This window comes from Thalassophryne amazonica, chromosome 3 (genome assembly GCF_902500255.1).
Source record: "Thalassophryne amazonica chromosome 3, fThaAma1.1, whole genome shotgun sequence".
Classification (NCBI taxonomy): domain Eukaryota; kingdom Metazoa; phylum Chordata; class Actinopteri; order Batrachoidiformes; family Batrachoididae; genus Thalassophryne; species Thalassophryne amazonica.
In genome coordinates this window covers 116,677,098-116,692,348 of record NC_047105.1, presented here as the reverse complement: position 1 = coordinate 116,692,348, position 15,251 = coordinate 116,677,098, and the positions used below count along the sequence as shown (strand labels likewise).

The 15,251-nt window shown below is 38.2% G+C and overlaps 1 protein-coding gene across 2 annotated transcripts in view; it reads right to left on the bottom strand.

Moving 5' to 3' along the window:
* Nucleotides 1-8,622: 8,622 nt before the first annotated feature.
* Nucleotides 8,623-15,251, bottom strand: part of ptpdc1a (protein tyrosine phosphatase domain containing 1a) — a 41,888-nt gene continuing 35,259 nt past the window's right edge. For both annotated transcript variants that reach the window (XM_034167364.1, XM_034167365.1), the window contains 3 exons: nt 12,511-12,696; nt 9,434-9,544; nt 8,623-9,343 (listed from right to left, as the gene is read on the bottom strand). In XM_034167364.1, coding sequence (XP_034023255.1) covers nt 9,230-9,343; nt 9,434-9,544; nt 12,511-12,696 — 411 coding nt within the window. In that variant the 3' untranslated portion in view covers nt 8,623-9,229. The remainder of the gene's footprint in view (nt 9,344-9,433; nt 9,545-12,510; nt 12,697-15,251) is intronic.

Sequence of the window (15,251 nt, the reverse complement as noted above, 5' to 3'; positions counted from 1 at the left end):
TCTTAGAGCAAATATTGCATCTGTAGTGAACTTTCTTTGCATGAAACCATATTGCTGGTAACAGATCTTCACCTGTTTTCTAAGCCCAGCTTCTACTACTCTTTCCCATAACTTCATGTTGTGGCTGATCAACTTTATGCCTAGCTGTAGTTACTGCAGCTCTGTACAGCACCCTTGTTCTTAAAAATTGGAACACTTCATCTCCACTCCTCAGACATCCTCTCACTTTCCAAGATTTTATTAACCAATCTGGTTCGAAACTCCACTGCCATCTCTGCTAGACATTTCTATGCCTCCAATGAATTTCATGTGGACCAACTGCCTTTCCACTCATCATCCTCTTCATAGCTGCTCTCACTTCATCCTTACTAATCTCTTGTACTTCCTTATTCACTCTCTCCACATCATCCAGCCTTTTCTCGCTCTCATTTTCTTCATTCACCAACTCCTCAAGATATCACCTTCACCTCCTCAACACACTCTCCTCACTTGTCAGCACATTACCATCTGCATCTTTTACCACGCTAACCTACTGCACATCCTTTCCAGCTCAGTCCCTCTGTCTGGCCAAACGGTACAAGTCCTTTTCTCCTTTATTACTGTTCAACTTCTTCTACAGCTCGCTATGTGCCTTTTCCTTTGCTTCTGCCACTTCTATTTTCACCTTATGCCGCATCACCTTGTACTCCTGTGTACTTTCTTCATCTCTCTTGACTATCCCAGTTCTTTTTCGCCACCTTCTTTCTCCTTATGCTTTCCTGAACATCTTCATCCAACCATCACGTTTCCTCGTCTTCCTTCCACTGTCCAGATGCCACACCCAGTACCTTCCTAGCTATCTCCCTCACTGCATCTGCAGTACTTTTCCAGTTGTCCAAAATTGGTTCCCCTCCATCCAATGCCTGTTTTACCTGCTTAGTGAATTTCACACAACAGAGTTTAGTCACCTAAAAGCACAAAAGGAAAGAAGAGACCTTTCAGGTAAGTCTGAGTTTTTATTCCCCCAGTCACACAAAAGAAGCGAAGTTTCAGGTAAGTCATTAAGTTTTTTTTAGTTTCAGCTAAGTCATTAAGTTTCTTTTTATTTTCCAATCGTATCCTCATTGGTATTTTCAGTTCAATGTATTTTCTTTTGCCTGCTTCATTACATTTCAGGGGCCGGAAATCTTTTATTATATCAAGTTTCATGGGTTTAATAATCTTGCTCTTTCACTCAAACTCTGGTTAGTTGTAGTTGGAAGTCCAAGGAGATATCCTGACAACTGGTGACTATGTAAAACAAGTCCCTTCGACTGCTCCCTCGTTTTCACTTGGGGTCACCACAACGTTGTCTTACTAACGTTATAGTCACAGTGCAAACGCACACTGCTGCACATCTGACTGTGTGATGGAGATGTAAAGGAGGTTGCTGGCAGAGACACCAAAACCGCACCGGATACACAGACCACTAAAAATCTTGTATCCTGCATTTATTTGCTGCACTCACTGCAGCCACATGGGGGTGACCAGTTCACAGAGAAACACGCTGATTCTAAACATCTGGAGGTCTTTATAAATTCAGTAATCCAGACTGTCCCCTAAAGCAAAATTAGCTTATTTTAAAATCAAGAACAACAATGCGCCTGAGGAGTAACTACTTGAACATTTCATTTTGATGTTTGTAACATCTAATAGCTTCGTCTTACTCCCGCTAACCTGCTAGCTCACCGTTAGCTATCAAAGCCCGCACAGAACAAAGCAACTGGCTCCCCCCACTAATAAAAACACCACCACGTATGAAACTCAAATGTTTCAAACACATAAATATATGAAAGATAGTCACATCCTGTTAATTTCTAAGTGATTTAAACAGTTAACTCACCCTCTTGAGTCTTCTTCGCGTTGGTCGTGTTCTTCTTCTGTGGTGTCAATGGGAGGTTAGCAATTGAACGTAGCGGTGCATTACCGCCACCATCAGTGCACGCTTCATTTGCAACCTTGTAATACCCAAACGTCTTTATGATCGTAATTTTTTTTTGTCAGTTAATCAAAACATATTGTGATTAACCAAAAGTGTATCTGCAGTGATGGTAACTGAGGTTAGCCACAATACTGGAATCAGAACCATAAACTGTATGGGTATAATATTACATTTCATGTTTCCCCATATGAAACAGTCCATGGCCCAAAAGCCAATTTTGAGCTAATCTGTAACATTTCTAGAGACTAAATAACACATACAAACCAGCCTCAATATACAGTGGACTACACAAAAATATTTGATGGCCTGTTATAGTCATAGGGGTCAATGAAGGATTACACTGAGGTCAATGTTTTAAAATGCCCCAGTCATTCAGAAAAGTATACCGCATTGTCTGATTACAGGGTTTCCAAAAAGGTATAGTTTGAACTATCTCAGACTGAATGCTACAGCGTTACTGGGTGAAAACAGCACAAATGGTGACAAAGGTCAGCATCAGTTTGTCAGTTTAAACGTTAAAGTTACTCAAATTTTTGATGCAAATTATAGGTTGAGCTAATACGATTAATTAACAGAATAGTGTTGACTGTACTGAGCACTTGGTCTCCAAAGTAATGGTCAAAGTCGGTCCATTAGATTCTATGTAACCCTGTACGTTATAACTAAGCATGACAGACAGTGCAAACTATTGCTTTAAAGAATACTCATTCCATGAAATATGCATGATTCATGATACTCGTGAGGTATACTCTGTGACAAACAGTGTGCTGTGTTCAATTTAACACTGCCCCTCTATAAAAAAGAAGATGTAATGAGTATAAATGAATTCAATCTACAGTGGCTTGCAAAAGTATTCAGCCCCTTAGTATTTCACACATTTGAATTTGTTTATGGCATTTCAAATACAAAAGTAAACCAGGCTTCTCAATATAAAAAATTCTAAAATTATCTTTCTTAAACTAAATCTCTACAACCTGATATAAATTAATTAAAAATATAAAAGCCAAGATGATGGGTTGCATAAGTAATCAACCCCTTTGGTGTAATACCTGTAAATAATCAGTTTTATTGCCAGTTTTCTTCAGACAAGTTTAGGTGATGGATACATGACCATTTCCAAGTCACTGAATATGTCTTGGACTTTATTTACATCAATTATAAAGAAATACAAATAGTATGGTAGTAGACAGATCTCAAAAACTGAGTGACTGTGCAAGAAGGAGAAGAGTGAGCAAAGACACCAAGACAACACAGAAGTTATAGGCTTCTGTGGCTGTGAATGGAGAAACTGTGCACAGTGCAAGTTTTGGATTTTATATCCACAGTTATACAGCTTCAGGATGAAGTGGAGCAGAGGAGGATTTTCTTAAAAAGACCTGAAAGTTCACCTACAGTTTGCCAGAATGTACATCTGAGATGCAAGCCTAGATTTGATGTTTTGGTAAAGAAGACCCTGTATAACTGGAGATACAAAACGCACAACGTGCACTGTGCACAATTTCTTCAATCACAGCCACAGAAGCCTAAAACTTGTCTGTCTTTCCTCTCTGTTCTCCTTCTTGCACAGTCACTCCGTTTTTGAGAGCTGTCTACTCCACACAGATTTACCATAGAGTGTCAAACTGTATTTCTTCATAACTGATGTAAATAACATTCCAGACATAGTGACTTGGAAATGCTCATGTATCCATCCCCTGACTTGTCTGAAGAAAACTGGTAATTAAACTGATTATTTACAGTTATACCAAAGGGGGTTGATTACTTATGCAACCCATCATCTTGGCTTTTATATTTTTAATTAATTTATATCAAGTTGTAGAGATTTGTTTTCAATTTGAGTCTAAGGAAGATAATTTTAGAAATTTTTATATTGGGAAGCCTGATTTACTTTTTGTATTTGAAATGCCGTAAACAAATTAAAATGTGTGAAATACCAAGGGGCTGAATACAACCCCTGGCAAAAATTATGGAATCACCGGCCTCAGAGGATGTTCATTCAGTTGTTTAATTTTGTAGAAAAAAAGCAGATGACAGACATGACACAAAACTAAAGTCATTTCAAATGGCAACTTTCTGGCTTTAAGAAACACTATAAGAAATCAAGAAAAAAAGATTGTGGCAGTCAGTAACGGTTACTTTTTAGACCAAGCAGAGGAAAAAAATATTGAATCACTCAATTCTGAGGAAAAAATTATGGAATCACCCTGTAAATTTCCATCCCCAAAACTAACACCTGCATCATATCAGATCTGCTCGTTAGTCTGCATCTAAAAAGGAGTGATCACACCTTGGAGAGCTGTTGCACCAAGTGGACTGACATGAATCATGGCTCCAACATGAGAGATGTCAATTGAAACAAAGGAGAGGATTATCAAACTCTTAAAAGAGAGTAAATCATCATGCAATGTTGCAAAAGATGTTGGTTGTTCACAGTCAGCTGTGTCTAAACTCTGGACCAAATACAAACAACATGGGAAGGTTGTTAAAGGGAAACATACTGGTAGACCAAGGAAGACATCAAAGCGTCAAGACAGAAAACTTAAAGCAGTATGTCTCAAAAATCGAAAAATGCACAACAAAACAAATGAGGAACGAATGGGAGGAAACTGGAGTCAACGTCTGTGACCGAACTGTAAGAAACCGCCTAAAGGAAATGGGATTTACATACAGAAAAGCTAAACAAAAGCCATCATTAACACCTAAACAGAAAAAAAACAAGGTTACAATGGGCTAAGGAAAAGCAATCGTGGACTGTGGATGACTGGATGAAAGTCATATTCATCTCGAATCTGCATTGGGCAAGGTGATGATGCTGGAACTTTTGTTTGGTGCCGTTCCAATGAGATTTATAAAGATGACTGCCTGAAGAGAACATGTAAATTTCCACAGTCATTGATGATATGGGGCTGCATGTCAGGTAAAGGCACTGGGGAGATGGCTGTCATTACATCATCAATAAATGCACAAGTTTACATTGATATTTTGGACAATTGAAAGGATGTTTGGGGATGATTAAATCATTTTTCAAGATGATAATGCATCTTGCCATAGAGCAAAAACTGTGAAAACATTCCTTGCAAAAAGACACACAGGGTCAATGTCAATGAGCAGATCTGATTTGATGCAGGTCTTAGTTTGGGGGATGAAAATTTACAGGGTGATTCCATAATTTATTCCTCAGAATTGAGTGATTCCATATTTTTTTCCTCTGCTTGGTCTAAAAAAGTAACCATTACTGACTGTCACAATCTTTTTTTCTTGATTTCTTATAGTGTTTCTTGAAGCCAGAAAGTTGCCATTTGAAATGACTTTAGTTTTGTGTCATGTCTGTGATCTGCTTTTTTTCTACAAAATTAAACAACTGAATGAACATCCTCCGAGGCCGGTGATTCCATAATTTTTGCCAGGGGTTGTACTTTTGCAAGCCACTGTACATTAATAATAAGCTGTGTATACCATATACGAAAGATAAATAGGCTGCATTCTATTGCACACTGCATTTGAAATTAAACATCATTGACTAAACAGGGACTCCATCAAATGAAAGGGAACTCCAACTGCATTACCCCATGAAGTAAGGAAATCAAACCCCCCATCAGATTCAGAACTCAGAATAAGTTTCCTCTAAAACTGGACAGATTCAGTTAGATGTATCCTATTATGTCTCATCATTCTTCAATAAAATCTGCAATCAACTCTTCATTGCTCCAGAAAACATTTTATTTAAAAAAAAAAAAACAAAAAAAAAAACACACTCAGTAAAGGCCGACAGATCCCATTAGTTGTGTTTATTTCTGTAAGTACTCTGTTGAAGCCATGAAAAAAAAAAAAAAAGTTCCCACAGCAAGTCTCATGATTGTGAGATTGTCTTCACCAGTGTGACCATGTTCAGCCCATGTCAGCAGGTCTGAATGACACAAACGTGAGGGTCGCTGGCCTCAGGACGTACCATACCGGAGAGGCCAGAATACAGACGCACACCAAGTTGAGACCAGAGGTTCAGGTCAGACACGGGCTGTGTAAGTTGAAGCAGACAGTTTTTCCAACTGCATGTGCTGACAGAGAGGTCAGATACGCAGATGGTGAAGGACACATGACTGAAAATATAAATGCAATGTGGCCTGGGAAATTTGCATTAATGTAACAGCAGCCACAGTTTGTATTTCAGGCTACATTCTACACAAACAACACAATTGTTATTTGACTACAGTTCTCATACAAACTGCTGTAGTTCAAATCAGATTAAAATAAATAAAACACTTTGTACAATCTGCACAACGTAAAAATTATTTTTTTTGTTTTTGTTGTCGTCGTCTGGGTAGCACGGTGGATTAGTGGTTAGCACTGTTGCCTCACAGTAAGAAGGTGCGTGGATTAGGTTAGGTGAACTGGAAACTTTAAATTGACCTTAGGTGTGAATGTGTTTGTCTGTCTATATGAGGCCCTACAACAGACTGGCGGCCTTCCAGTGTGTACCTCCCCACTTGCCCAATGAGTGCTGGGACAGGCTCCAGCTCCCCCGTGGCCCTTATTTGGAATAAGCAGGTACAGATAATAACTGACTGCATCCCTCTGACAACTATTAACATTTAAAGACACTCAACATTACACTGATGTCACAAGAAAGTCTTAGTCATTTCTTAAAAACCCATAAAATACATAAAATCATGTCTTTGCTCATAAATAGAACAGAACAGGATATTTGAAATGCAAGTACTGAACACAGTGGCACATAAACATACAGAGTGGCAGTGCTGCATCTGTCAAGAGCTTCAAAGAAAAGTGAAATCCTCAAATTACAGGCCCATAAATATTTTTGAAAGATTAAGACAGGCAAATCTGACCCGCACAGTAATATCTGTATGGAAAAGTTTTAGGCTTAACTGAATGCAAACGAAATGAAGACAATAATATGTACCTTCCTTAATATTGTGCAAGTAATGTAAATCATATACAGACCTTGAGGCCCATTGGTGCCGTGCTCATTCTATGTCTGAGTCAGTACAGAGAAGTCAGTGAGAGTTTATGAATTGATTTACTATACTAAACCAAATATAAGACAACCCTGATTATTGTTTTCAAGACATCAAAGAAAAACATTTTCTGAAGAACAGCCTTGTGTTCGTCCAATCTCGAGGTTTTCAAAGGCGATAACGACTTTGTTTACATACTGCAGGTAAAATAAGTATGGAACACGTCACCATTTTTCTCAGTAAATATATTTCTAAAGGTGCAACTAACATGACATTTTCACCAGATGCCAGAAACAACCCATGTAATCTACACATACAAAGAAACCAAAACAAATAACAGAAATGAAGTCATGTGTAATAAAATGGAATGACACAGGGAAACAGTATTGAACATGATTACTCAAATATATTTAAAATGTCATACAATAGCCTTTGGTGGTAATGACGGCTTCAAGACACCTCCTGTATGGAGAAACTAGTTGCATGCATTGCTCAGGTGTGATTTAGGCTCATTCTTCCACACAAACCATCTTAAATCTTGAAGGTTACAGGGACCTCTTCTATGAACTCTGATCTTTAGTTATTTCCATAGAGTTTCTGTTGGATTTAAGTCAGGTGATCGAATGGGTCATTCTAGCAGCTCTATTTTCATTTTCGGAAACCAACTGATTTCCTTGGCTGTGTTTGGGATCATTGTCTTGCTGAAATGTCCACCTTCGTTTCATCTTCATCATCCTAGTAGATGGCATCAGACTTTTTTATTTTATCAAGAATGTCTCAGTACATTTTTCCATTCATCCTTCCTTCAATAAGTTCGGCAGTGAGGCGTGCTGAAAAATAGCCAAATACCACGATGTCCCCAACTCCAAACTTCACTGTTGGTATGGTGTTTCTGGGGTGATGTGCAGTAACATTTGAACTCTAAGCACAATGTGTGTCATAACAATCAAAGAGTTCAATTTGGCTCTTCAGCTGGTGTCTTGAATTTCCATGCCTTTTTGCACCCTCCCTTTCATCAGGCGTTCAATACTTTTCCCCCCGTGTCAATTCACATTATTACACATAACTTAATTTAAGGACATGTATAGTTGGTTTTCTTTGTATGTGTAGATTACCTTGGGTGTTGTCAACATCTGGTGGAAGAGAAAAACGGTGGCGTGTTCAATACTGGTGGGGTGTTCAATACTTATTTTACCCGCTGTATAAATTTAGACATTTTTGATTGCAAAGATAAAAAGTAATAACTATTATATGTAAATAAATTAAGGGCAATTAAATATATGATCATGCTGATAAGGAAGCAGAGTAACTATTAAGGTCCTCTGAAGAAGGAGTGGGAATAAGTAAGTTCTGTACTTCTCACTTCTTCTCAAATATGTATTATTTTATTACAATGTTATTATTTATGTGTTCAAAATAAATTTAAATCAATTTCCAGAAAAAAAACCTCCAGTTTTATATTCAGGCCAACACGTTAATGGCGTGTTTCTAGTATTTTCCAGTAGGTGGAAAAAGACAGAACTAGTCATAATTAATGCAAAGCCTTGATTTCGTATTGCTCCCGGTGTGTAGTGGGCGCCTTGTATGGCAGCACCCTCACATCGGGGTGAATTTGAGACATTATTTGTAAAGCGCTTTGAGCGTCTGATGCAGATGGAAAAAGTGCTATATTAATGCAGTCCATTTACCATTTAACAGAGAACTGACATTCTGATGCTTTACCCAAACCAGACTGAAAAATAGTCCAATCACAGCATGTGGGTGGAGCAACGATATTGATATAAAGTTATAATGCAAATTAAAATATGCAATGTATTTCTATTTTTCATCACTTTTATCAGTTAAGCCTAAAACACAAATCTACTTTATATGTAGGGCTGAACAACAGTAAGAACTCAAACTGTAGCTGTACTCTTTTTTCTTAGTAAACCAGGACTTTGAGTGGAACTTAATTCCAAGATATACTGATTTTCTCAATTTATTTGTACCACAATCCAAAATCTTCTGCTGACTTCACAGATTTAATTATTACAACATTCTTCAATGGTGTCATATTTATTCATAATTTCCATATTTTGACAAGTAAATTTCCTGCCAATGTACACAGCTGCATCACCATGACACATTGCTTCAAAGTGAAGAATTACCCTCTTTAAAGACTGTGATTTTGATGAGGACATGATTAATCTTAATCGTTAAGCCGTACATACATGTGATATCAGGTGTCTGACTTCTAATAAGGCTCAAAACCTGAAAGTGCAACTGTGTTTGCGTTTCTCTGTCTTGTAGCGGCTGATCAGGAGTTTTGATTTTCCTCTACAGCCTTGTCATGCAGCTCATGGAGAACTGTTGTCAGGATTTCTTTCAGCGTCTCGTACAAAGTGTGGTTCTCCTCAGAGGCAGGGTCAATCTTAAGAGAGAGAGGGGGGGGAAAAAAGCAGTGTATCGCATAAAACCCACATCTACACATATGTAGTATGTACTGTCTGTAAAGACTCACGTTAGTAAACACTTTGATTGTTTGGTTCAGAAAATTAGTCTCCACTTCTTTGGGCACCGGCAGAAGATGAGCGGCACAGTCGAGGATACACAACAGCGTCAGCCTGTGACCCTGTGGATGGTTATAATACAGTCACAAAAAACATTTTACACTCAGCTTTCATTCAGATTCCTGACTGAAAGCAGTGACACAACCAAACAAATGTCTTCAGCAGAATGCTAAAGTGCTTTGCACATTTTTATTCATAGAAATTAGGTGAGCTAACTTCTGACCACCTGCTCAGATTAAATAGATTAAGTGTGCTTTTTAAAGAAGCACACAATGAACACATTTGGGCCCTTGCTATTCACAGCTAAATCTGCAGCTGGTACTTTGTGACACAATCTCATAGCAGCTGATTGTGCTGCACGATAAGGAGAAATTCACTGATATTCCATGAACTGTTGGACAATGTAATAATAATTCACATGTTAAATCAGAAAGAGTGTGCAACATAAAAAGGTACCACACACATATATGGTAAGTTATACAGTCTTCAGTCTGGCCTTGCTGACAGATTTATTTATTTTGCACTCTTCATGTTTTATTATTATTATTATTATTAAAGAATTTGTCAGACTGTATTCACCCTAATCAATGTCCCAGGGGTGTGAAATTTTCATGAAGGGGGCGTTTGTTGATGATCATTTGTGTACACGTGCTTGCATGCATGCTGTACACAGTACAGCCTTACGGTACGTATGTACATGCACACTGCATGCAAAAGAAGCAGCACAGACTAGAAATAAATGTTTTTCTGAATGCAGTAGCTGCTACACAATTACATAAAATGGCTCCACACAAATGTTTTACTCGGTAGTGTTCAAGCTGAAAGTTGTGAAAGAAGCGGAAGCACCATGCCACTCGGATTTTCCTAGTTGACATGAAACGTGTCTGGAAGTGGTGTAGGAACAAGGAACAGTAAAATAGCTACATGGGGGGGGGGGGGGGGGGCGCATTCAAATGACAGGGAAAGGTCTGAAATACGAGGCACTGGGGCTGCATAAGTAACATGGAAACCAGAACAGACTTGATGACATTTTGTGGCATTGAGGTAAGACTATTTCATTTCCATTTTACCCTGATCTCTCAGGTCACGTCCGTAAATAGTTAGAAAGTGACAATTTTTGTCATTTTACCTCAAGATGTGTTTGTAGTGTAGACCTTCAGATTTAATTCAAGGGTTGCACTGACCATTTACAAATTTCACTCATTTTGTTTTTCAGAGACCATAACTAATTAGACAAGCAAAATGTATTATTTTTTACAGTATTTCATTTTCACAGCCATTTTTCTTCAGATAAGTCAGGAGATGGACATGTAAACATTTCCAAATCACTGAATATGCCTTGGACTTCATTTATATCAATCATTTAGGCCAAGTGTCCACATGTTCCTGCCAGTTTCCAGATGGGCTCCAGATAGAAACTGGTAACAAACAGCATCTGAAGCTGCAAAAAGGGGCGGAGCTGAAGCTGGCAGTGACCTTACTAGTGGTGACACCTATTTACGGGAAGGAATACTTTGCTGCCTGCTTGCTGCGCTGTCATGGTCAGCTTTAGGATAATGGATCAGTACAGATCTGCATCAGTGTTTTGTACAAATTTAATACCTTCAGCTTGCAGCAGGGTTCCCGGGGCGTTGCAGACAACCGGTTAAGCTGCCAAGAGCTTGCCGGTGACTTAGTCGGGTTCCTGATGATTTTTATCAGCGTTAAAAAAATTTAAACAGTCTAACATTTTGTTCCAGATTATCCTGATACTCCAAATGACTCACTCCAGGATGACAATGTATGCTTGCAGACCGACTGCAGCAGGGTTGGTGATTACAGTGCAAAAACTGTCCCGCTCAAAATAAGCCAAATAATCCGAAAGTTAGCCAAATAGTCTTGTATTAAGCACAAAAACATCTGCCAATGGGTAAGAAAAAATTAAATGGTTAGAATTATCAAAACTAGCAAAACGTCTAGGCACTGAATAATCAAAATGTGCCTTAAAACTAGACAGAATTCTTACTTTAAGATTAGCCTCTGTCTTAAAATAAGGAAAACAATCTTGATCTTGTTCCTTTGCTTGGATGATTTGAAATCCATTGCCTTTCCTTGTTACTGGTTAAATACAGTTTGATATTACCGGTAGCTGGAAAAACTTATTAAGCAAAAGTGAGATATATTTTCTCAAAATAAGACATTTTTTCTTATGTAAAAAATGCTTGACAAGATTATTTTTCTATTTAGACAAAAATTAAGTACGTTTTCTTTAAACAAGTCTTATTTTACTTTCTTAGATATCAGTTTTTGCAGTGTATCCTGTGACTTTACCCTTTAGCAGTTTTTTCTCTCAGGAAGCCAACCACAAACTAACGGGATGTATGTGGACAGAGGGTTTAACAAACAGAAAATTTTTTAAACAGAAAGTGTGGTACTGTATGGGAAATCTGTCTGGAGTATGCAGTTCTAAAAAAATAAGTAAATAAATAAATAAAAAGAACATTCTTCTTAAATTCCACCATGAAGCTGCATAACTGGTGAGGTAACAGATAAAAGTTGCACTTTGCAGTTTCTTCACAATACCCCTGGTCCTTTCAGATCCCAGAAGTAAAGCAGAGTAGGTTCTGATTTCAACCCCAAAACATGAAAGGCTGATATGGGATACAAAATGCAAAAAATAAAAATAAATCACAGTGATTTCATTTACTTTGATTTCCATTTCATTGCAGACAGTATGAGCCCAATATGTCTCATGTTTTCTGATCAGCTTGTGCAAACAGAACAGGTTGTAAAATTGATGGTTTGTATTATTTAGTGTATTATTTAATTGGCTCTGAAAATGGAGGGACTGTGTGTACAAATGCCTGTAATCCTGAAATGGCTAATGCTTCAATTCATTTATCTATGTTACAAGCACATCTTGACTGTTACATTTCATCTCCATTGTGGTGGCGTACACAGACAAAATTACAATATCGAATACTAGGATGGTGGCTTTTGAGATAGACATTCTGTATGTCGATTCCTCAAAATGATTCAACACGGCTACCTTCTCCAGGCAGTCGAGGGCATTCTGTGGGTTTACGTTCTTCTCACTGAGGATATTGATGTCTTCAGTACTGATCACAGGGTCTCTGAGCTGCTTGAGCCACGACCACATTAGACCTGACAGCACCAGAGGATCTCTCTCAGTGCAAAGCCTCTCCCAGGCCCCCTCTCGAGAGTTAAGCTCCATCTGCAGAATGCATCAAACAGAAAAGGAACAAACTTCAATTATCAAAACAAGGATAGCTTGAAAAAAAAACAAAAAACAAAAGGATTAAACTTTTTTGACACATAGTTCTATTAGCTGCAGTTTGGTACCTGAATGACACCAGTGGTACATTCATTCATTTTCTTAACCCATTTACCCCTGTTAAAGGCTACCAGGGACTGGAGACTATCCCAGTGGTCACTGGGCAAGAGGCAAGGTACACCCTGGACAGGCCGCTAGTCTATCACACACAGACAAATATATTCATATGGTCACTCACACCTAGTCAATTTCCATTCACCAATTCACCTGCATGACTTTGGAAGTTATTTTCCAATGCAAACAGGGAAAATCATGCAAAGTCCACAGAGAAACCAGGTAGGAATCAAACCCTTCTTGAAATGAGGCAGCACTGCTCACCACTAATCCACCGCTCGACCTACAGTGGGCCATACTCAAAACAATCATCTCCAAAAACACACAGGCCTTCTAAATTCACATTGCATATTCTAAATCTGTCATAATCATATAACACAATGTTAACCCCCAAACATGAATCAGCTGCAAATCATGAATTATCTGCAAACTGTTAATTGCAAAATGTGAATACTGAAAAATATTCAATAAATTCAGGTGTGGTGTCACCAAATTCACTGAACACAGTGGTCTCCTGCTGGTTATACTACAGCACTCAGTTTGGAAAAATGTGCAAAAATTTAATTTTAGTGAATTAGTGAATTTTATTGCTCATTTTATGACTTATTTTAATGATTAAAAAAACCTCACTAAAATTCAATTTTTGCACATTTTTCCAGATTGAATGCTGTAGTATAACCAACAGGATCCCACTGATGCATGCAGACAATTTTGTGTCGCTACAACATAAAGCATTGACACTATTGAAAATTTAAACAATAAAAAATTCTCCAAAGTTTTTCACAATTACATTTTTCCAAACTGAGTGCTGTTGTATAACCAGCAGGACTCCACTTATATGTGTAGTGAATTTGGTGACACCACACCTGAATTTAGTGAATATTTTTCTGGTGTCTTGTTTTTGCACTTTGTAGACAGTCCCTACGCTTCTGTTTCTCAGCCGCCTGCTTGTTCAGGTCAATATTATTTTTCCAGCTCAGAGGGCGGTAATATGGATAAAAATAAGGTTGTAGCTCGTTTTCTACCTTCCTGAGGTTAGAAACTAGCGTTTGTTTTTCTACAACGTTTCTCTGAAGATTGTTGAGCTGTTTACCGGAGGGGGAGGTTTCTGTCCTCTGTGAGTTTGACAGGTGGACCGTCTCAGTCAAACTCCTCATCTGACACTGTCCCCAGAGTGGAGCAGGACACACCCAGCAGGTCGGGCGCTTGATACCATCGAGAGCAGCCCGGATCACCTCCTCAGGCTATAGTGACCCCCGCAAAAAAAAAAAAAAAAAAAAAAATTTGTGGTGATAGGGTTTGCAATCAAGATTTCATGCAGTAATTGAGCCATAAACTGACATACATTTACTACTTAAACTGAAAAAACATATATATTATTAATGTTATTCACATTTTGTGAGACTTGCGTTCACGTTTTGGGAGATATTTTTTAGCATTCACGTTTTGCAATTAATGGTTTGCGGATTATTCACAATTTGGGGGTTAACAACAATCAATTTACAAACAGAAGATATGAGCAGGGTCACATGGAAAAGAGGTGATGGCCTGTCAATTACTCTGAAGAACACAAGTTTGCCTTTAAAATGGCAGTATGTGTCATAGAGAATGTTCTATTTTAATACTTTAATAACAAAATTGGGATATTTTGTGTAAATATTCAAGATGAGGATGTTTCCACTGAATCTAATGTCTTATTTTTGGCCAGATTACCACCAAGGCTCACACTAAAACATTGTGAAATGGCGCCACTCAGCAGCGCGGCGCTGTTATTCCATTGGGAGAACCCTGCAGTTTTATATGACAAAATAAACAGAACATGAAAACACATTTTGACAGAAATCCATCCACAAACAGAGGTTTTGCAGCCCTGAATATTTAACCCCTCAAGAAAGGGAGGTACAAAGAGGCATGGAAGCCAAGACACCGGCTGAAATCAATCAGTAATTAGAAAGAATCAGTGCAAATTAAGCGATGACCTATAAAATGGCTTCTCATTACCAAGATGTCACACAAGAAACATCTCATGATGGGTAAAAGCAAAGAGCTTTCTCAAGACCTTCATAATGTTATTGTTGCAAAACATACCGATGGCACTGGTTACAGAAGGATTTCTAAAATTCTTAATGTTGCCGTGAGCACTGTAGAGCCATAATCTGAAAGTGGAAAAAAACATCACTTCACCATAAACCAGCCATGCTCCCCCAAAGATTTCTGACAGGAGTGAAAAGAATTATCAAAAGTCCAAACACCAAGAACCACTTGTGGAGAGCTTCAGAAAGACCTGGAATTAGCAGGTACAATTGTTTCAATGAAAACAATATGTAAGGCACTCAACTGCCATGACCTGTATGCACGCTAACCATGCAAGACTCCATTGC